Source organism: Malania oleifera, chromosome 5 (genome assembly GCF_029873635.1).
Source record: "Malania oleifera isolate guangnan ecotype guangnan chromosome 5, ASM2987363v1, whole genome shotgun sequence".
NCBI lineage: Eukaryota > Viridiplantae > Streptophyta > Magnoliopsida > Santalales > Ximeniaceae > Malania > Malania oleifera.
The window spans coordinates 48,302,767-48,326,952 of record NC_080421.1 but is presented as its reverse complement, the minus strand read 5'-3'; the positions used below and the strand labels follow the sequence as shown (position 1 = coordinate 48,326,952).

General features: G+C 35.7%; 1 protein-coding gene across 1 annotated transcript in view; it reads left to right on the top strand.

Moving 5' to 3' along the window:
* The window catches only part of LOC131155800 (uncharacterized), a 29,245-nt gene extending 5,435 nt beyond the window's left edge, over window positions 1–23,810 (top strand). The window contains exons 4-13 of the mRNA XM_058109214.1: window positions 5,019–5,096; window positions 5,253–5,327; window positions 6,755–6,807; window positions 8,688–8,838; window positions 17,647–17,757; window positions 19,163–19,289; window positions 19,426–19,523; window positions 20,308–20,446; window positions 23,306–23,358; window positions 23,501–23,810. Coding sequence (XP_057965197.1) covers window positions 5,019–5,096; window positions 5,253–5,327; window positions 6,755–6,807; window positions 8,688–8,838; window positions 17,647–17,757; window positions 19,163–19,289; window positions 19,426–19,523; window positions 20,308–20,446; window positions 23,306–23,358; window positions 23,501–23,584 — 969 coding nt within the window. The 3' untranslated portion in view covers window positions 23,585–23,810. The remainder of the gene's footprint in view (window positions 1–5,018; window positions 5,097–5,252; window positions 5,328–6,754; window positions 6,808–8,687; window positions 8,839–17,646; window positions 17,758–19,162; window positions 19,290–19,425; window positions 19,524–20,307; window positions 20,447–23,305; window positions 23,359–23,500) is intronic.
* The last annotated feature ends 376 nt before the right edge of the window (window positions 23,811–24,186 follow it).

The following is a 24,186-nucleotide window of genomic DNA, read 5'->3' as shown; positions in this document are numbered from 1 at the left end:
TTTTTAATTCAAGTTTAAACATATTTTTTGGGTTATTTATGAAAACACTTGGAATTTGCATGATTTTTGGTTTCTTTGGGAGGAAAACCATAAAACTCAACTTGAAATCCCTTGAAGTATCTTTTAGAAAAGAGGCTTTTTAATCCACTCAATAGCTGCATCATGAATGGCCCATTAAAAAGTTAAATTTTTTAAAAGTCATGCTTGGTTTATTTTGAAGGAAAACCATAAAAACCATTTGAAAAATGTGGATTTTTGGGAGAAGAACCACAAAATCGCCTTGGCCGTCAGTTTGAAAAGATTAGAGAACACCCAAACGTCACTTCATGAGTGTATGACCCCAACCCCAAGTAAAATGAAAACTTTTGCAAAAATATTGATGTGCTTGAGATGAAAAGATTGGGAAAACCCAAACGCCACTTCATGGATGTATAACCCCAAATGATTTAAAAAATTTTGCAAAACATTGATGTTTTTGAGAAAACTCATGCAAATCCCTATGTTTTTTTTTTTTTAAATGAAAAAAGTGATTTTTTGTGGAGAAATAATGAAAACTCAGAAGAAAAGATCTCCCAGCATCAATCATAGGTACTCTACCATGTGTAGAGACATTAAAATACTCAAAATCACCAAAGAAATCAAAAGAGAGTGCAAAATATGCACTCTTCCAAATTGGCGGCCGACCACACGCGCTAGTTGATCGTCTGTAGCCAAAAACTACATTTCAAAAGAAAGAGAGACCGGTCGACCGTCTAGTGTGGCTGGTTGACTGCTTGAATAAGACCTTTAATGCACATGCATTATTTGACATCCTATCATGCTTTTTCCTATGCAAACATGAAAGAAACATGTCGTATGATCCCTAACATGCATTTTTGACATAGGAGGGGGGAGAAACCATGAAGTATGAATCATAACATTCAAAAAAACATAAAAAATGTTTTGACATGCCAAAATCAATGCAATGCATGGAAATAAATGAAGTGAGGGGTTTGACATTGACCTTTATGAAGAAGAGCCCTCCTTAGTTCAAGTAGAGGACCCCTCACTTCAAATTTCACCTCCAAAGTCTTGTTCAAGAGAAGAGACGTGCAATTTCTCTTCTTTCTTTCCTTCAAATGAAGACCCTCTTGCAACTCATGAATTCCTCTTGAAAACCCTCACTTTGCCCCTACTTATAGACCCTCAAAGGAGGGAGGGAAAACCATTTTTGAATTCAAATTTCAAAATTTGAATTCAAAAATTACTATCAATAACCACCAATAGCCGCCACCCATTAAGTGGCAATATCGGAGGTTGACGTGTGGCTTTAATGGGACATGTGGTTGGCTAGGAATCTCCAACCAATCACATGAGGACACATAAAAAAATTTAAAATTTTCGCATGCTGGTTGACCACTTGAAGGTTTTGACTAATGACTAGTTTGGAGGAGGGCCGGTCGACCGTCCTAAGAGATTAGTCAATCGCCCAGTGGAATTTTGGCTTCTCTCTTTATTTTTCTTGGATTTTTGCATCTTCATTTGGATTAAATGTGTTTGGTCAAAAATTAACTATTGACACTCATCTCCATCAACTAGTCTCAGTACTTTACTAGGGGTTCATGCACCTCTATAATATCATTTGGTCGTGTCCAAATGTCTTTGCCCAAAATAATCTTCTTAACATCATAACCACGACCCTCCTTTCCTCCACCTAGAGTTTTTCTAGCCATCTGATTGGGACATGTCCCATAGTACTTGCTTTTGCTTAATCACACTTTCCCAAGCAATAAAATTAGTTGCAAACCTTGTAATGCCTGAACGTACTAATTCTTGTTCATTAGTTAACTTCCCCCGGGTTACACTTTTGCTTTCACCAATATCTTGTAAAATGAGATAAAGGCAATGGGCTGCACATGCTGTGTTCAATAAAGATGCTACCTTTTCTCCATCAAAAGTTTACCACCCTGCTTTTGTTGCTACTTCATTATCTATGACTACTCGGACAACTATGCTCTCACTGATTTCCTCCAAAAATGGCATCCATAAGAGCAAAGTAATATTTGGCATCCCTGGGTTGAACATTCGATGCATCAACTGAATTGTGGAATACAATGACCCAATTACTGTAAATAAGAAAATTTACTATATGCTTTCTTGTAGGGTCTGATTCACACAAGATGGTCACTCCTCTTTCCTTCCATATGCCCTCAAAGCCCATTATCCATCCTCTTGACTCCTTGTACTCATTCAGTACTCATTCAAACAAACATTTGAAACTTCATGAGTAGGTGGCTTGACTCCTTTTCCAGCCTGTATGGCAGTTTTTAACATGCTTGGCAGCCAAGGAGAATCAGCGAGATGGGCAGGAATGTGGTTGTAGATCAAAAAGTGAGACACTGCACTACCTAGCTTTTTCCTCAGCCCCTTCATTATTTTTCAATAAATTCTAGGTTTGCTTGGAACTTTTGCTTCTTTGTGAAGTTCAGGATCCATGGCCCTCGAGCTAGCTTGAGGAGTATCAGGGTCAATCCTTTGTTGACCACTTCCAAGATCTTCACATTGACAGGAAGTGCCCCATGATCCCCACCATTTCTTCTTACCCCTACCTCGACTACCATTGCCACCTCCTTCATCATTAGTATGCCCACTTCTAGCTCTAAACCTTTGTCTTTCTTCCTATTCTCTAAATCCCTAAGACTTTTCCTCCTTGCAATTGTAATCTCACGGTCTTCATCATCTCCTGATTCAATAAACCTCTCATCTTCTTTAGATTCCATAAGGAATCTATCTTCCTAGTCTTCCCTTATCTTTTGCTTCTCTTTCCTTCCTACCCTCATAATTTTCAGATGTTGCATCATGTTTGTCCAACCTCAGATGAAATGTTTGGACACTTGGAAACTTCCCATTGTTCATGGGCTAAGTGTTGTTTCAGTCTTATGATACCTCCTTTTATTTTTTTATCGTAAAATTTGCACTTAGCAGATGACTATTTCCTGCAACAATTCAGCAAATTGCCATCCAATATCCTCACTAGGCCCAGTACCACTCCCTTGACCTTGACCCTCCCCTCTCCTACAAGGCATCATCAGCTTTAAGACTTTGGAGAGCAATTTGAAGCTGCAAAAGGGAGGAAAAACAACAGAAAACAAAAGGAAGTACATAGGAGTATTATTGTAGTAAGCAGTAACTAACTTGTGGCTAGTGACCACTATGCTAAGTACTAAGTAAGTGATACTATTCTACAAGTCTACAATTCTACAAGACTACAACTATTGTACGTCTATATCTATATTAGAATACTAGTAAGTTGTGTTAAAGCTTGATATACATTGTTAGCCCACAACCTAATAGCTTAAGCTTTTAGGTAAAGTGGTAGTCTAACATGGTATCAGAGCAAGTTACGAGGAGGTCCTGGGTTCTAGTCTCCTTGCCCGTGTTTATTGTGTGATGTTTACAAAATTAATTATTCTCAGTAATGGTGTAATTTATTGTGTGTTTATCTCCTCACGCGCTGTTTGGCTGTACGTGCAGGGGAGTATTAAAGCCTGTTATACATTGTTCGCCCACAACCTAATAGCTTAAGCTTTTAGGTAAAGTGATAATCTAACAAGTAGTAACATAGTATTTAGTAAGTATTAAGTAGTGAGTAACTTGTAATTACCTAAATAAAATTACTTAATTCTTAGAAGACAAATTTACGAAACGTAGACAGCAGTAAGTAGTAACTAATAATTAACTAAATGTTTATTGAAATAAAATATTTAATTATTAATTTATAAATGGAAAAATAAAAAATACTTGAAAACAAAATATTATAACAAAGAAAATAATTTAACAAATCCATACACTCTATATCAATAGATCTATGCCATATAACTTGTATGAACTTAAATATAAAAAATAAAGTCCCACAAAAAATGAAAAAGAAAAACCAGAAAAAAATATCTACCACTCTTTGGTAGATCCATGTGATACAAGCTTCAAGAAGTTGGTCTTTAGAAGAAAAAATCATTTAAATGCATTTCACTTAGCTCAGTTAGGCTGATTTTTTATCTCAAAACCAAATCCCCCTTTGATGCATTTGAATTTTTTAGAGATTACATATGTGCGTTAGAATGATCAAATCTAACCTAAATCAAAAAGAAATCAAACAGAAAAACAAGAGTAGGCTATGTTTTGCCACTGTCAAACAGATCAAAGTTTGGGGAGCACAATCCTTCAAAATATTGATTTCAAACTTCAAGTTCAGTTTTTGATTCACAAAATCAGCAGAGGCATGGTAGAAACTATGTTTGAGAGGCTTAGAAAGAAGAAATAAACTGAAAGAATGAGAAAAAAATGGGTCAAAAGAGCCTTATCTGCCAATTGCCGAGCGAAATGTCTTGTAATGAACACAATCCTTCAAAATCTTGATTCCAAACTTCAAGTTCATATTTTGATTCACAAAATCAGCAGAGGCATGGAGAAAGTATGTTTGAGAGGCTTAGAAAGAAGAAATGAGCTGAAAGAATGAGAAAAAAAAAAGGGTCAAAAGAGCCTTATCTGCCAAGTGCCAAGCGAAATGTCTCGTAATGGACATTACAGAACCATAACAGCACCATAATGGATGTGCATAACAGTGTTTCGCTTTGAATTTTGCTGCATCCGATATTTTGCCCCATAATGCTCTTTTTCGCGTTCTTTCTGTTAAGTAATGGCAATTACGGTCCAATTTTTAGTACCATGAGTGAGCTCATCAACCTCTGGTGTAGTTATGTAATGTAAGGTAAATTTTAAAATTGTACTAACTTTTGACACAGACAAGCTAGCAAGTCATTTGACACAACTTAACAAATTTGGGTGAGTCAAGGCCTTATAACTCAATATAGGTTTTCCACCATTCTAATGAATTTATCTTTTTTTGCCCATTTGTCTCCACCTTTAACACCATTTTTCTTTTTTGCCATACATGAACTGTGGTCAATTTTCAGCAATTATATTTCCAATTCAGAGCAGCCATTATTTATACTCATATGCTTTCTGCTGTGGCTTCTCAGGTTCAAGGGGGTGGGAATGTGGGGAATGCTTTAACCTGCGCAGCTCGTTTGGGCTTATATCCAAGGATTATTTCAAAGGTACATAAGTCTCTTTATTTATAATTAATCCTATTGCTTGCGTATTCTCACTAGGTTTTTCCACATGTATCTTGTTTTTCCTTAGTGGAACTCAGAATACATCAGTTCAAATCTTGACAGTGGTGTCTTAAATTTGAACACATGTTTTATGTCTAGATCGCGGATGACACTCATGGGAAATATTTACTGGAGGACCTAAAAGCTGATGGTGTAGACACTTCTTTTCTTGTAGTAAGCTTCATGTGATCGTGCCTTTCATAGTAGCATAAACCATGTATTTTGTGTAATATTTTATTAGTAATTTGGTGCTAAGAGATCCATAGCTTGAGCTCTTATCCATCTATTGGTAGTGCAAAATTGATTCTGAACGCCATTTATCTTTTCGGTACATATTTGGGTCTGAAGGCATCACTCAGTGGTTCATTTGCGGCAATTTTATCACGTTGCATGCATCAAGTCTATTATTAATCTGGTGTCCGATGCAAGCGCAGAGTCTGATGCATTAATTCTTATTATTTATTTATGTTATGACACTACAAGACTAAGGGCTGTTTAGTTGTGGAAAACAGTTTTCATTTTCGATTCCAGTTTTCAAAAGAAATACAAAAATGCCACCTTGTTTCCCAATTGATCTGATTTGGACAAAAATGCTACCTTGTTTTATCATCAGGTTGTTTTGGCAGTATACATTTTCCTAATCTTCAGCATGATTGGATAGTTTTTGATAACTGGATTTTTCTTTCTTTTTCCAATACTCTTTTTTTTCTTGCTTTTGGTATTTTCTGGTTTGTTTTAGAGGATTTCTCATCCTCGTATATTCTTTCTTCTATTAATACACTTCTCTTCTGAATTATTTTTTCCACGTAAATGTTGGAAAACTGGAAAACCAGGTTGCATTTTGGTAACTTTGAAAAAATTGGAAATGAACGATGAAAATTGGTTCATAACAAAATAAGCCCTAAGGTTTCTAGATCTTTGGTTTTTTTGGGCCTTACATGGAATGCAACACCTCTAGATATGTGGCAAATACGAGCTATGCATAGTTATATTTTCTTATTGAAAAGAGAGTAGTAAAAAAGGCATGCTTCGATTCCTTTGCGGCAGTCTTTACCATAGGTGCTGAATTTATGCAGTTTAATATAAAATGTTCAAGACATAATGTTGAAGCTCCTGTGCAAAACCAGTAATAGGATAGTCCACTTACCTATTCCCAAAATTAGGATGGAAATGAACTGGAAAATACATTCTGAAAACCAGTAATAGAATAGCCCACTAACCCAACAGGTGAATATATCTTAAATCATATAAGCATAAACATTTATGGCAGATCTTGCATTTTTTTGGTGTTAGGATACAGTTGGCTAGCAAGAATTTTATCTGTATTTGTTCCAGAAAAGGTTTAACCATTTTAACATATTTATCCTGACTTAAGTGGCTGGTTCAGAGCCAAGTTGAAATTTAGTGAGGATGTCATGGTAGTATACCTAGTCATGTAAAGTGTGCTTCATAAACATTGAAATTATTTGATCAATACAGTTGAAACATTACTCTTCTTGCTTGGGGGAATTGTCGGTTATTTAAAATTATATGTGTTTTCCCTCATCAACTCATATGTAATCTCCTTAATCCGTAGTTGACACAGCTTGTTTTGTTTCTAGGTTTCGAAGGATGGCAATTCACCAATGTCCTATGTCATTGTTGACAGTCAAACGTGAGGGTTTCTGCTTATTATGCTCTCTCTCTCTCTCTCTTCTTCTTCTTCTTCTTCTTTGAAAGCTATCATCTTTTGATATTGTTTGATGAATTCAAATGGTTTTTCATATTTTCTGCGGGATGGATATTGATTTTTCCACCTTTTGAGGAGGTATTTATTTAATATCATGTTGTAAGATTTGTATATAACAATGAATCATCTTTGGAAGCTTAGTTTTTTATTTTATTATTATTATTATTATTATTTTTTTTTTTATTTTTTATTTTTTATTTTGCAACTCATTCCTAAAGCAAATGGATTTGCACTCGTAGTGAGGCATTTATGGTATAGAAATTTTTCACTAGTTGGCACTTGGTTTGAATCCTATTGCAATCAAAGATTTTGAGCTGAAATATTTCATATGAATTGCTTCAATGCATGAATTTGTCAGCTCTACAAGTTATGAATGAATATGTAAACTATTTATTTTCACATTCTTGTACATTGATAAAATCTTTGCCTATTTTGGTTCTAGCTAGTAGTTGAATGCCTGTAATGAGAAATTGTGTGTTTATTTTAAGAATTGTTAGAGTTGAGTTTGGTTGTCTTGAGAGTTTTCAGTTGTTTAGAGAGTAGGTTTCCCTGTCACGATTACCCAGCATATGTTTCCATTCTGTTAAACTTTATTAATTTTCTAAATAACTAGTGTATCAGATTCTCTTCATATTGGGTGAAAGTAAGCACAGCACTCAGTTCCATTGAACTGAACTGTTATTGATGATAATGGCCGGGTAGAATTTAGATTGGTTACTCTTAAACGCACATACTTTTATATTATACAGTGTTTTTTGTTTTGTTTGCATTCTTTCTTTTTTTTTTTTTTTTACTTTAGGATATTGTGGTTGAAATAAATGTTCTAACATCTATAACTAGTGGATTAGACTGTTTCCATGTGGTTTGAATGTAATTAAATCACTTTGTTGCACTTCACTGCAGTGGTAGTGGGGATGTGAACAGCACCAGTACTGGGATGTGGCCAAACCCTGTTTTTGGATTTTGTTTAACATCTATTTTTATTTATTTATAATTTTATGATTTTATGTACATTATGTTTTTCATTGTTCATATTTTAGAAAATTTGATTTTTATGATTGAAACCAATGTTTTAAAAGATGAAGGCATAAGGTGAGGCTTTTTAACCCTTAAGAGTTGAGGCATAAGCATTAGGGCATTGGGGCATAAGTCTTTTGAGAATTTTTTTTATAGATAAAATATGTGTAAATGAATTCCATATATATTAAAAATGAAGAAAAAATTAATAAAATTGCAAATATAATGTAAAAAAATCAAATACAATTTGCAAACCACTTGTTGGCCATTTAAAATTGCTGACTTGAATTCATTATGCAAATCATGACGTGCAAGTCATAGCTATAACATTGCGAAGTTCAAATTATTTTCAAGATCTAAGATACAAATCTCAACTATTCTAGAAAGATTGAGGTTCAAGAGATTTAGAAACCAACTCATTAGACTAACTCTCAATTATCTTGGAAAGGTTGAGGTTCAAGAGTTTTAGAAATCAACTCATATATCATATTATGACATTCCTTCTATATAAACATGGAGTTAAAATTTTCTAGCCAAAAATTTAACTTGAGAATCAGACACCCAAAATATGCAAACCTCAACTAAGAAGGTGCAAAAAGCATGCCTTCTTATACAAATGTGTAAGCCTTTTTGGAATTTGGTATTTAGATTGAGCCTTAAGGAATTTTAGGCTTGCCTTGGGGTGAGCCAGCCTTTTAAAAGATTGATTGAAATAAATATTTTAATCTCTAATGAGGCTATTTTGAAAATTACATCTTCATTTAATTGATCTTTATTGATGTTTTCAGGAAAACTCGTACTTGCATACACACTCCTGGACATCCTCCCATGATACCGGAAGACCTCTCACCGTCTAGCCTGTTTTTTGCCCTGGAAGGCGCTAGACTTGCCTATTTTGATGTAAGATTGCCTGAGACAGCTTTGGTTGTCGCACGGGAGGTAATTTGTCAGTTTTTTCTTAGTCTAATTATTTTGGTGCTATGCCTCTAGTATTTGATCTTGATTATGGGATCTTAGGAAATGAACTACAAGTCTAAAAAGTATCATACTGTCCTCAGATAACAATCTAAGAAAGGTGATCAATGCATATATATATATATATATATATATAATCTTGTGGGCAGAAGTTGTCAACCGCAACTGGAAGGTGCTCAATTTTCCTGTCAAATTGTTTACCTTATGTGCTTTGGAAAATACATGATATTGTTTATGTATATTATCCTGCTCACACTCTTCTCAAAATTGACAATAAATTCTTTTTTTTTCTTTTTTTTTTTCCCCAGTTTTTGTGCAAAACTTCCATCAATTACATTTTTTTGCTTGTATTTCTTTCTGTAATTTGCTGTATGGGGTCTATCAATCTGGAAGATAGCTGGTGGATTTCAGTGATATGACTTTAACTGCATAACCTTCTGTCTTAAGCTTCTGTTTCATTTATCCCTCGGGCTTGTGAGGCTTAATAAATCCTAGAGACCCTTACTGCATTTGACATGCTAAATTCTAATTAACTACTTGTTGCAAGTTTATTCATCTCCAACTTGATTGCTGCAATCATATTAAATAGAATGTATATGCTATTGCCAAATCATGGCAGTTGATTTTATTGCCTTTTAAAGTGAATATTCTAATACTTGGTTTGACTAAAAAGCTTGCTGTACTCTTAATTTCTCCCCTGAACACTTATGCAAAAGCCTGTCTTGTTGTTTTAAGAACTTCATGCGGGCACGTGCACATACGCATATTGACAACGCAATATATTTATTTATTTATTTATTCGATATCAAAAGAAGGTTTCATTAATGGGGAAAGAATTTACAAGAGGGAGAATAGGACATCTCATGAGAAAGATCTGGGACAAACAAAAAAATAAGTGACTATGAAAAACAAAGAGGAAAAAACCAACAAGCCAGCATGTTCCTGCAATCTATTTGTAACTCCTGAAAACTAGCACCCCCGAAAAATCCAAAACTAACACAACGCAAAGAGGCCAAATACTGAATCTGATACCACACCAGCACCCAATTTAATTTTTTCCTGGAGAAGATATGTGCATTACACTCCAACCATATTCCCGATAAAACTGTAAAAAATGACGCACTTCCATACTGCTGCCCTATCCTTCCTTCTTCCAAAGCTTGCAAAAGAAGTGGCTAACAAGTCTTCACTGAAGGTCATACCCATCTCTCCCCCATAATACCAAAAAGCTTTTTCCAAATCCTTCAGGCAGATTAACAGTTCAAAAGAAGATGAGAAACTGTCTTGGAGTTCTTATAAGAGAACACATACAATTGGAGAGAGAGCTTTCAAAGGTCTCTTCATCTGCAGCATGTTACTAGTATTTATTTTATTAAGCACAACCAACCAAGTGACAACCATAATTTTTGGGGGATCCTTGGCCTTTCATATAATAGGATAGAGCGGAAATGAAGAATTGGAACAAACCAAGAATTCAAAAAAAGATTTGCAAGAATACACTCTCGACTGATGCAAAGACCAAGAGTGAACATTCCTCCCTGAGAGACAAGACTAGTAAGTCTAAAATCCTTTACCTTAATAGACCTGCAATTTTTAGGCACTGAGGCTATAAAAGAGAAATTAATGACCTTGCTCAAAATCCAATTACCAAAGAACCTAGTAAAGACTTTCAACAAATTGCCCTTATAAGTTCCCAATAGTCATGAAAGAAAGCAATGTTAAAAGCATCCGGGCCCGGGGCCTTATCCCTTTCCACCCCAACACCATGCCCCTCACTTCCTCCTCATCAGAAGGTCTCTTTAATCAGCTCATCTGTTCAAAAGCTATAGGATTTCAAATCTAACGTCTCTAACATCAGTCTATAGTGGTCCTTCTCCAAATACAAATTATGAAAGAAATTAGTAATAGTGGATGTGATTTGACATAGCTCGTTAGTGACTTTTCCACCCTTGACATTTAACTCCCTAATCAAAATTTTACTCTTTTTCCCATTAGCTAGTGTTGACACGAGGCTTGAGTTGTCCATTTGGTTGCCAACATGTTTGGTGACCATTTGAAAATCAAGTATAGACAACCTATAGTTTTGAAAAGGCAAAAGAAAGGAAAACCTTTTTAAAAAGAGATTTAGGTTTGAGAGTACCATTGTGAATAGGGAAGGTAATTCCTTCAATTCCATTTTTGTTGGAATTCAAAGAACTAGCACCCTATAAAACTCATTCTATAAATGATTACCGTACTTACCTTGTGTGTGTGTGTGTCCCTTTTTAGAAAGCAATTTTCTGAAAAATGATTATTAAAACATGAAAAATACAAGTTACAGCATTGGCCAGTCGACCACCTACCGAGACTGATCGCCCGTCAGCTTTCTCTCTTCTTTGTTTGTTCTTTCATAGGAAATTTCCATTCCCTAACCCCTTTTGAAAATGCTTTCGTAGGGGATCCATTCAAAGGACTTAACCTCATGGAGACCCTACTACTTTGTCCCTCTCTAAAATGAACATACATTCATGCAAATTTTGAAAATAAAGAGGAGAAAAAAGGAAAGAGATTTTTAGTTTTTTGGTTGCTATGTGATCTACAAAGTAGACTGCCTACATATCTTCTGAAGAGGAATTAAGCCAGTTCCCAAAAACATTTTCAAATTTCAATGTAAAACAATTTTGGGTTTATTTAAGAAAATCCTTGAACTTTGAATGCTTTGGTTTCTTTAGGAACCATAAAACCCAACTTGAAGTCATTGATTTTACTTTAAAAAAAAAAGACTTTTTAATCTACCCAACAATCACATCATGGATAGTTCATTAAAAAGGTAAATTTTCCGAAAGAATCTTTTGATTTCTTTGGGAAGAAAACCTTAAAGCCTAGCTTGACATCTTTCATTTTTGTTTTTAGAAAAAGAGACTTTTTAATCCATCATAGCCACATCATGGGTAGTTCATTAAAAAGAGAAATTTTCTAAAAACAAATTTTTGGCTTTTTGAAGAAGAAAAACCATCTAACTTGAAAAAATAATTATTTTGACTTTTTGAAGAGAAAAATTATAAACTAACACCAATCTTTATGAGAGGATTTGGCTAATCTCATCATACATCATATAAACATTGCAGCATCTCAAAAAAATCAAAACAGAATGCAAAAACATGAAGATTTCAACATTCTAACTAGGCTAGTTGACCACATGTTCTACAATAAACATGATTTTCTTGCATTTTTTGTTGAAACCAGCATACAGTCCTACTCTAAATTGATCCTAGATGGCATGCTATCACTAAAATCAACACGTATGCATAGGAATCATGTAAAATCAATCATACTAACTCATATTCTCAAACATGCAATAAGGCATAAATGACATGCTAATGAACACAAAATAAAATATATAGGACTGACTTGAAGATTGCTTTTCAGTGTAGCTTAGAAGGGAAGAACTAGCACTCAAATGAAATATTGAAAGATGGAATCAATGGAAATATGGAAAAATGGGAGAAATGATGGAAATTTAGGAATGAGAGATCTCCTCCAAGCAGGCATGAAAATCTGCTAAGTCTCTGCAATTCTCCTCTCATTTCTCCTTATAGGTGTGCCCCAAATGACTAGCAAAAATGGAGGGAAAGAAGTTTGAATTTTGAACTTTGAAAATTCAAATTCAAACTAAAATAACTACCAACAGCCAACTACTAATGTCCTCATTGGATGTCTAACACTTGGCATTGGTTGGGGCACGTGGCTCAACCAAAATGATCAACCAATGAGAAGAAAATAATTCACAATTCAAAATTGCACTGGGCCGGTTGACTGCCCTAGAGAGATTGGTTGACTGTCTGCAAATGGCACCAAAAACCTTCACTTATGCATGAAAAAATGTGGAAGAAAGGGACCGGTCGACCATACATAGGTGGTCGGTTGACTGTCTAGTGGAAAATTTTAGTTTCTCTTTATTTTTCTTGAATTTTGATTTATTTAGCTAGGTTATTATTTGTTTGATAAAAAAATGACTATCAACAGCTAGCCTATGAAAGAAAGAAGAGTTACAGTCATTGTCTTTGACCTATTTGAATTTGGTCTTTTGCCTCCAAACCCTCATTTCTTGAGAAATCTCCTCTTCTAGCACATTCATCAAGGAAACAATTCTTATCTTCTCACTTTTCGAGAGGTTAATCTCCTCCAGCTTCCTATCCTAGGAAGCCAACTCATCCATAAGGCTAGATTTCTAATTTTAACGTTGCCAAACACCTCCTTATTCCAAACTTTAGCTTCTCTTTCAAATGATTCAATTTCCTTGTGAACCTAAAACCTTCCCAACCCCTTTCCATTTCCTCTTCCTGAGAATCCTTGACCAAAGGCTTGAAAATTGCATGGTCCAACCACATATCCTCAAACCTAAAAGGGATAGGACCCTATGACACCTTACTAGATTCCAAAAAAATAAGAAAATGGTCGGAAGTGGTCCTAGGAAGAGTACTTCGAGTAAGGTTCAAAAATTCATCTTCCCATTCACAGCAGAACAAGAATCTATGCAGTTTACTAGGCACCGTTCTAGCACCAACCCCTCGCCCCCCCCCCCCCCCCGGCGCGGGCCGCCCCCAAAGCATCCTAGGCCAAGTAAAAAAGCGTTTCCCAAGTGGAGATATCTCAAACACAATCCCTGATTAACAAGTCAAAATTATCCATGTAACTCTTGCCCCACCCCCCCTCTTTGGAAACTGCACATACATTAAAATCACCATCCACAATACACCTAGGGGAGCATAGACGAAAAACAAAATAAAGCTCATCTCGAAAAGAACTCCTAAGATTTGGTCTAGAAGGCTTGTATATAGAGGAAACCCACCATTGACTCCTTCCTCTCACTTCAAAGTACACAAAAAGGGAAAAAACCCATCAGAGTAGTCCCACATGACCTTGATACCACTTGAGGCACCATGTGTGGGCAAAATTCCCAATCCTTGCAGTGACCGCCCCAAATACGTCTAACAATCCCCCCACCCCCATTTAACAATTCCTATTTAGTGTTCCTTTTTCTAATACCCTCTAACATTCCAACTCTATTCATATTTTGACACACTTAACACCCTTTTTGAGCCCTATTTCGCCCTCAAAATTTATAGACGATGCTAGGTTTGTATGTTCTTTTTGAACTTTCTTCTTCCTCCTCTCATACGTCCCTGGGCTCAATCCCATCCTCACCATATTCTTGGCAGGATCTAATAATTCCAAGCCCCGATCCTCAAGGAGTTTTTGCAAGTATAAGCTGTCTGGCTCACCACCCTCGAAGCTAAAGCTACAACCTTCCCTCCTATTAGAGTCATCCCTATGACAGAGTTTCTGGAGAAAGAATGGGTTGATTAGGAAGAGGAAGGATACCTTTACTAATTCTAGATGAACAAGGATTCCCCATGGAAAATCAACCTTCCGAGATTTATTCCCCCCCCCCCCCCCACACCCACCCCAAACACTAGAAGAAGGAATAGCTGAATTAACTACTAGTGAAAAAATGTGCCCAAGGCTGGGGTCAGAAGACAAAGGCACCTCATCATTTAAAACTTTCAATTAGTCAAAATTATGATTAATAAAATTTATACCCACTTAAGCATTCTCAGGATCTGGATGCATACAATCTCTTTACTATTGCTGCGGGGTCATTGTTGAACTTTCACTCCTATCAAACCCCTCTCCCTCAAGGTCTCCAATGAAAACTTCAAATAGCTGGATCAAACCCTCGTCTTCGGCGGAGTCAAGGTCAGCTCTCGGCTGATCAACCAATAATTCCTCCTCTGATTGACCTATGCTGCCCATCTCTTCTTCTGTATCTTAAAGCAAGTAATCTTCTACTTCCCCATCTGGTTCCATAATCAACTTATCTCTTGGAACTGAGGATAATGGAGAAAATTTATTCCAGATTTTGATTTGCTCCCTGCTATTCGTGGTAATCTCTATTTGCAGTGCGTTTATCCCCTGGTTCTTCTCCAGCCAATGATTCATCTATACTCTGCCCAACTGAATTATCCAAGCTTGCTTGCACTGTTCTACCCCCTCCCACCTCTTCTACAGGCCTGTGTTGCAGTGTATCTTGGGCGGAACTCTTGTTCGCAGCTCCTTCTGTACCTATGCTCTTTCTTTTAATAACCCATATTGACTAGGGTTTCTCCAGCCCATATGTTTTGGGCCTTTGAGTTTTTGAGCCAGCATTATCCAATCCTGTCACCCCTAAAAGACCTCCTAGAAGATTTGAAATATTTCCCTGCATCCCTGCCAACTAGTCACATGAGTTTAGGATTTCTATTAGAGATGAATCCTCCCCAATCACTGTGATTTTGTAAAATATGTTACATCATCCAATCACTCTTTTAGGACTAATATGTTACAAATTAAATACATCTATGTTGTGTTAGTGTATGACGTGGAAAAGTTGTAAAATAGTATGTGTTTCAAACATATTTGTAAGATGATGTAACAACAACAAAACCAAGCCTTAGTCCCACTAAGTGGGGTCGGCTATATGAATCCTTTTTTGTTAATTTATGCGATCATGGACCATTTCTTTTGATAGATTCAAGGATATAAACTCCTTACTCACTATCTCCTCCCAAGTTATTTTAGGTCTACTCCTACCCCTTCAATTACCTTCCACAGTAACTAAATCACTCTTCCTCATAGGTGCACTATGTGGCCTACGTTGCAAGTGTCCATACCATCCGAGTCATCCCTCTCTTATCTTATCTTCTATAAGAGCTACACCTAACTTACCACGAATATGTTCGTTCCTTAATTTATCTTTCAATGTTATACTACTCATCCATTTAAGCATTTTCATCTCGGCAACTTTTACTTTTTGGATATTATGTTTCTTCGTCGCCCAACATTTCGATCCATATAGCATAGCTGGTCTTGTAGCTGTTCTATAAAACTTCCCTTTCAATTTTAGGGGTATTCTACGATCACAGAGCACACTTGAAGCACTTCTACCTGCTTGAACTCTATACATTACATAATCTTCAATTTCTCCTTTAGCTTGCATAATAGATCCAAGGTATCGAAATCTACAAGTACTATTTATTTCTTCATCATCAAGTTTAACTTTGTTTCCAATATTCCTCTTATCATTACTAAAATTACATTTCATATATTCTATCTTATTTCTACTTATCCGAAAGCCTCTAGATTCCAAAGCTTCTCTCCATAATTCTAACTCAGCTTCTACTCCGTCCCTTGTTTCGTCAATTAATACAATATCATCTGCAAACAACATACATCATGGAACCTCCTTTTGAATACTCTTAGTCAATTGGTCCATCACTAAAGCAAAAAGATAAGGACTTAAAGCAGATCCTTGTTGATACAAATGAAATTCGTAAATCATATAAATATTATTTATCATACAAATAATGATAATTAAGACATGAATGGTTGAATAAAATGTTGTTGCAAGTTTATTTTTTTCATATAATTTCAGAAGCACTTGTAATAATCTTTTGTTTCGATAAGATAAATAAAATAAATTGAGAAAAATTTTACTTCACTCCTAAGTCTCTCATGTGAATTCCGAGGAAATTTCATTGTATAGTTAAAATTTCGACAAGTTTCACTAATGTTTCAAGGTTTCGATAAATTTTGGATGGTTTGTTGAGATTTCTATGGAAATTATGCAAGGCAATCAAGGGTGACGGAAATGAGAAATTTCGATGGAAATTTCAACAATTTTGTGTAAATTTAAGACCATGGTTGTAACAAGCTAGGAGCATGTGATATATATGCTCCAGCTTGAGGGGGTGTTAATGGTTATCTTAGTCATTTCATTGTTAGTGTGAGTGTGATGTTAACAAGTGAGAGTTAGTAAGGGTATTAAGGTCATTGTGATGCACTTTGACGTATATTTTAAATAGAGGGAGAGACCTATGATTGTGATTAGGTCTTCGATTTTACCCAATTATTCTATAGAGTTCAAGGTCAGTTTTCCAAATACTCAATCCACCACCTTTGCATTTGATTCAATTGCTCGAGTACAAGAGACACTGGAGCTTTTATGATTTGAGTGCAAAATCATAGTCTTCCAAATGCTCTGTTTTTCTCTTAGGTTTCTACCAATCCATTTGTTGATGAGTGCAACTATTACTTGATCTTTTCTTGTTTGTTATGAACAATGTTTGTTCTAGAAATTTTGTGTTTTCTCATTCTTGGTATTTTGAACTTTCTTTGCAATACATTACCCCACTTAATAAGTTTATACTTTTGACTTGGATGATGTTAAAATGATATTGAAATTAATTTTTGTTAAACTTAATTGGTAAGAATATTTTGTCTTATTTTTAAAAGAAGGATATTTTGTCTGCCAAATGATTGGCACTATTCTTACCTTTTTGTACAGTTTAGATGAATGATATGATTGGAGAATCTTTCCTATAAAAATTGCGGTTATATGCATGCATATATATATATATATATATGAATATGTTGTAATGTATATTTTTGTTTATTTACTTTACAAATGTATGTGCTTTTTGGCTAGATATATGACCATTTTAATTTTTTTAAAATTTTAATCCAGAAACATGAAAATTTTATCATATTAAGTAATTTTAGCTTGCACTTAGCATCAAATTGTGTTTACATGTCTTTTTGCTTCATCTTGTACATATTGCTTCTAACTCTGCTCAAATAATAAGCTCACAAGCTTACACCTTCACCAATTGTACTATTGCATTTCACATCTCTCCTTTTGCTTGTTTTTGAGTTAACAAAGTAAACATCATCTGTTGCATTCTTTCAGTGCAGGCAGCTCGCAAGAATATACCTATTTTAATTGATGCAGAAAGGAAAAGGGAAGGGTTGGATGATCTTCTGAATCTGGCAAGTTATGTTGTATGCGCTGAAAAGTTTCCACAGGCAAGCAAAGGAAATTGTTGATGATTTTTTTTATTGATCTATTGTCACTTAACCTTGAAATTTCTTAAAAATCTTCCATGTAGAAGAATGTGTTAATTCCTTACCCCCAATTTGTCTTTTGATTGGAATTTGCCTATGGTATCTGTTTTGAATTCACTTAACATCTTTGAAATCATGGAGCTTGTCAGCTGCAGCAAGAGCCATCCACTTTTCAAAAAATCACTAACTATAATTGAGGAATTATGTGTCCATGGCTTGATATTGGAGTTTGTATCTAGTCCATGATTTCATTATCATTTTCCTGTTGTGCTGTATTTTATTATTTTGACTTTTGAGAAAAATTGAGACAAATGTTTCTCTGCAAGGCGTAAGCTGGTGGGAGGTGCTGAAAGATAATAATTAAATGTGGTAAAAATAAAGAAAGCTTGGAAGATCTGATTCTAGGACTAGTGATGCAGGCACCTTCAGTAATTGATCCATGAAGAGCTATCAATGTGGTTCCTTTAAAGAAAACAATGTGTTTTCTTGGTGGTTATCAGGGTTATGTGCTACTGTTAATGAAGAAAATGAAGCCTCTATGATAATTTCATAAAGAAACATCTGCTTCAGTGTCTGTGCTTCTTGTATTTCCTGTGATGTAGTCTGAAGGACATGAATTTTCCCTTTGTGTAAGTTGTGCAGCAAGAAACACTTTTTGGGAAATTTATCTCTGAAAGATGATAATTAAATACGGTAAGAAGCAAAAGATCATCTTGGAAGATCTGATTTTAGGACTCAAGTGATGCAATCACATTTAGTAATTGGTGCATGAAGATCTACCAATGTTGTTCCTTTAAAGAAATCAATGTTTGCAATTTCTGGGTGTTTTTCAGGGTAGTGTATTGTTGTCAATGAAGAAAATGATGAAGCTTCTATGTATAATTTCATAAAGAAACATCTGCACCAGAGGCTTCAGTGAAGAAAATGATAAAGCTTTTCTGTATAATTTTGTAGAGAAACATCTGCTTCAGTATCTGTTTTTCTAGTTTCACATGTGATGTAGTGATGAAAGGCATGAATTTTTCCTTTTGTGTAAGTTGTGCTGCAATAAACACTTTTTCTGGTAACTCATCTCTTCAGGTGTGAACTGTATATATTTTCATGTCAATTGTCACTCTGGAAAATTCTCCTGTAATTTATTTGTTACTTTTAACTTTTACAATGTTATATTTCACTGTAAACATATACTGCATAAGAATGTTCATATCCTGGATTTTATACTTCAGATTTTATTTTTCAAAAAATTTTTAGTTCACTGAAATTTTAATGGTTTCTAGGTTTTTGGTGAGGTCATTTTGTGCATCTTAATGCTGCTGAATTTCAGCTTCTTAGACGATCTTGTATTGAAAGACATTTGTTATGGCAGGCATGGACAGAGGAACTGTCTGTTCCAAGTGCTCTTGTTTCCATGCTTTTGAGTTTGCCTAATGTTAAATTTGTGATTGTAACCCTTGGTGGAGATGGATGCGTAATGATTGAGAGAAGTACAAATCGTGAGTACACAATCATCTGATACTTTACTATTGAGAATGCAAATCATTCACAGCTTAGAGTTGAAGTTCTGAATGGAAATTAATTTTTGAGGATTTAAAATTCATGGGTTCTTAATTGGAATTCTACTTCTTGCAGAGGATCAAGACTCACAAGAAATGGATATAGATATGTTACTAGACTCCCTGAAGCAGAGGAAGGATGACAACACAGCCATCCCAACATGTTTATCATCAGTAATCAATATTTTGATTAAAGATAGACTTGCTCTTCATTTTTTATCATTCATTATATTTTAGTTAGATTATTTATTTTTTAATTCGTTGTCTTTATCCATTAGGATGTTTGTCCATGCATCTAGCTAAAGCACACATGGCACATTTTTTGGCTCTGCCATGTGAGCAAGAGAATCCATTCTTGATTGTTTTGCATGACAGAAGTGAGCTTCATCAAGGCATCAGTCATTGATATTGATATTTTAGCTACCAGCTCACTGTAGTACTGTACATGTTGCCATGGTTTTGACATTTTCAGCTACCAGGTGGTTGTAATTGTTCCAGTATTTAAGGCAACCATGTGTGGCTCATTACATTTTTCGTTATGGGGATATCCAAGGGGAGGACTTCCTTGATCTGGAAACTGAACCTAATTATCCCATAGTTATTCTACCGAACCAGCAAAATTTGACTCATGGAGTTTGTGTCTAATATCTATGATTTCTCAACCAAGATGAATGCTCAGAAGATGTTTTTTATGTTTTTTACAAGACCTTTTTAATCAATTTAATATCATTGAATACTCTCTCACTTTGGTTTCAGATTAGTAGGATATATAATGGCAATTGAGCATAGTTTTATTTTAAAATGACAGATTTTTCAGTGAAAATAGTATGAAAAAACAGTAGTTTATATGATCCCTCTAAAATTAATGATATGACTTTAAATATTGATGGCAATATTTGTCGAATTATAGTTTGATCGCAATATGGTAATATTGCATCTTCTCTTTTGATGTTTCCAGCCAACAACAAAACTGAGTGCCAATGGCATAGGGACAGTGCACGGGAGGTTATTTTTTGGAACAGCTGAGAGGATACCACCCTCAGAACTTATAGATACAACTGGTGCTGGCGACGCATTTGTCGGAGCTGTACTCTATGGTATTCTCTCTCTCTCTCTCTCTCTCTCTCTCTGCAAGTGCGTGGGTGTGGGAATGCAAAAGAGTGTTTGCATGGCATGTGTTTGTCCGTGCCTGCATTGTGTCTGCTTGCCTGTATCTGTATCCTTGAAAATTGTGGTTTCTTTACAAAAGAGGACCCCACCACGACTGCTTGGCTTTTCATTTGTCACACTTTTTTCAGGCATAGGCTTAGGATGTTAGGAATTATGAGTAATTTTAATTTTTAGGGGGCTATTTTGTAAGTTTCACTTTTTAACTGTAGGATGTTTAAGCATTGTGTGTCTGATGTATGCTTAATTGGGCAATTTGAACTTGAGTCCGAAACTTCCATCTTCTGTTTCTTTCTCTTTCCCTTCTTGTTCGCTACTCCCTTCCCCCCTCCCTCTCTCTCTCTCCCCATCTTTTATTTCTCTGTCTCTCTATTTCCACTTCTCTCTTCCTTCTTCTTCTTCTTCTTCTTCTCTCTCTCTCTCTCTCTCTCTCTCTCTCTCTCTCTGTTCTGTTTCCCTATCTTTCTCCCTTTTTTTCACTTCGTCCTCTCCTCCCCCTCACTCCCCTCTCTTGTTCTATTCATATCATCACTTCAGTACTTTGCTGCCACCATCATTAGCCTCAAATAAGAGCCAATTAGAGTCACTTACAGGCTCCTGCTTCTGTGATCACTGTCACAGTCCAGTATCATTTTGATCAAATCCCCCACAGCCAGACATGACACTAAAATTGGTTGCGGGAAGGGCGCAATGGTGTAGAAGTAGGAGAGCAGAAAAGAAAGAAAAAGTAGAGATCAGAGAAAGAAATGTGAGGAAAAGAGAGAACATGAGGAGAATATAAGGAGAAGAATGAGGAAGAAGTTACGTAATGGGAGAGAGAGCAAGATAGAGGAAAGTCTGGTTGAAAGTTTTCAGCTGCATTCTTTTGTACAACACAAGAAAAAATTGGGTACCAATCCAGGTACTGGGTTTTCATCCCGGTTGGTGCAACTATTACCACCTAACCAATAATAGGAAGGTAGCTACACCCAATATATTTTTCCGATCAAGAGGGATGGATGATAGTGACTGAATGAATGGGCTTGGACTGTGGTGGTGTTTACTGTTTACAGTGAATCCTTCCCTTGTCACAAGAAAATTGGGAAATTAAAGAAGCCTACTGAATAGGAAGGTAGTTACACCTAATATTTTTTTCCCATCAAGAGAGATGGATGATAGTGATTGGATGTATGTACTGTGCACCAACTAGATGACATCGTACCTGAATACAAGAACAACAACAACAAAACCAAGCCTGAAGTCCTACTAGGTGGGGTCGGCTATTTAAATCTTTTTTCGCCAATTTATGCCATCATGGACCATTTCTTTTGACAGGTTCAGGACTATTAAATCCTTACTATCTCATTCCAAGTTATTTTAGGTCTATCCCTACTTCTACTGCCCCCTACATTAGAAAGTTGGGGTGTTATTTGGTCCACATTGCAGGTTCCCACATGTTAGCCACCGTTCCCTTATATTATCTTCTGCTAGTGCTACTTCTAGCTTATTATGGATTTGTCAGTTCCTTAATTTAGAGCTATGCCTCTTTCTTTCAATTTTTAGATGCATATATGTAAAACTAACCTCTTATGTTTCACCTAGTATAACCATAGAGTCCTTAAATGATTGTCAATCTTACTTGTTCACATCCCCCCCCACACCCCCCCCCACCCCAAAAAAAAAAGAGAAAAATTTTACAACTCTTGAATGTTGTGAAGTGTGCTCTCTTCTGAAAGCAAGTCTCATTATCGTAAGATCCTATAACATAGAAATTTTTAAGAATATATCAATCGACTCATTTTTGTTTCTGTATCTGTGTCATTCATGTATCCCCTCATTACCTTATTGTCCTTTTCTACATGGCTATTTAATTTAGCTTTTATGAAAAATTTCTTGTCCCCCACTCTCCCATGCATGATATGACCATAGTCCTCTTGACTTGCTTTTCCATGTTTTCAGCTAGCTCGTCCTTGGGAGGATAAGTGCTAATAGCACTCATTTTTCTTGCCACAAGGCCATTTCATAATTTTGCCCCTTTCTCTTTTGACATTTATGAGTCTTTTAGGTTTTTATTATATATGCTTACTCCATTCTTATGTTTCTCTTCCTAATGTACCAAGTTTAGATCACATCTTCTAATTTTTGTTTTTTTAAAATCTATTTTGCCCTACTCATGTTGTTTCTTCAATTTATGTTTCTTTTTTCTTTTATTCAAATCACTACATATCCAATGTTCCAAGTTGCTAACCAATTTTGCACAGCTGTCTTTTTTTTTTTTTTTAAAAAACAAATTAATCACCGTAATGGTGTACAACCCATGCATGTTTCACATCGTGTCCAAGTGTTGACACGGCTTGCTGCTTGTTTGTGTTGCCCTATTTGCTCTTGCTTATTGTTTGCTGCCTGGGTGGTGAAAGTGAAACATGTCGCTTACAGGATCTATATCATAGGGATTTGACAAATTTTACAAATTTGGCAAATTTCATGTTGGTAGTTTGCTCCACAAAACAAAATTTTTTTAAAGAAAGATAAAAAAAAGAAAAGAAAAAAAGCACATTTGATATTGTATACTTGGTCATTCATTTTCTTTTCTGCAACTATTGTTTGTAAAACTATATTGTTCAGATCTTACAAGTCAGATTAGTTTTGTTGACAAGGATTGAACATGGTCAATTTGTCAAAAATCCATGATAGTTTAGTTTCTATCTCCCAATGTCAAGGGTATTGTCTTTTCATATATTTTTGGTATTAATACTTTTGATTAGTGAGCTGTATTTGATGAGATCGATGCTTCTCTTGTTTTCTAATAGCTGTTTGCACTGGCATGCCACCAGAAAAGATGTTGCCATTTGCTGCTCAAGTGGTAAGTGAACTTTGTTGGCATTTTAGTATTGAAATTACAATATTACCATGAGGGAAAATGTGTGGAAGGCATGTGGGCTAAGAGTATGGAGTGCTGCGAAGATACATTCATGACTGCTTCTGTGGTCTGCTCTCCATGACAGGCAGCTGCAGGATGTAGAGCTTTGGGAGCTCGAACTGGCCTTCCTTATCGCACAGATCCAAGCCTGGCATATTTTCTACAATGAGGGCAAGCATGGCCTTCTGTTTGAGCTATTTCAATTCATGTTACGAAATCTGTTTTTGGATTTCTTATTGCTGAAATCATGCCCTAGATGATTTGGTGCTTCTAAGCATGGCTGGGTCGAAAAGACTAGATGAAATTTCAATTTGTGTATTTGAAGGTTAAAAAGTATGGCTTCCTTGTTTTGTAAACTTTGGCATATTCAAATCAATTTCTTTTTGTTCCTAAAATGACGGGCTTGTCTTGGGGTGCCTTCGATGTCTTCCAACATTGTGAACTCTGTAAACCTGGTCAGCCTTAGAGCTTCCAACACTTGGATGCATCAGAAAATATGATGGTTACATTTTGTTTTCAAGGCATTTAGCCAACAATGGAAAAGCGCTCGAGTTGCGTTATTAAGAAAATGAATCTGCAGTCTTTCTAAATGGTGAGAGCCAAGGCTTCAAATGGCGCATTGCTTCAAATGACTTTTATTAGAAAGAAAACGTGTCAACCCAGTTGTTGGAAACTTTATGGGAGCATGGTCTTTGAGTTTTTGATTCAGATGTGCAGATTATAAGAACATGCGAGACAAAATTGGAGTGAATTATTGGTTTCTAAAACTAT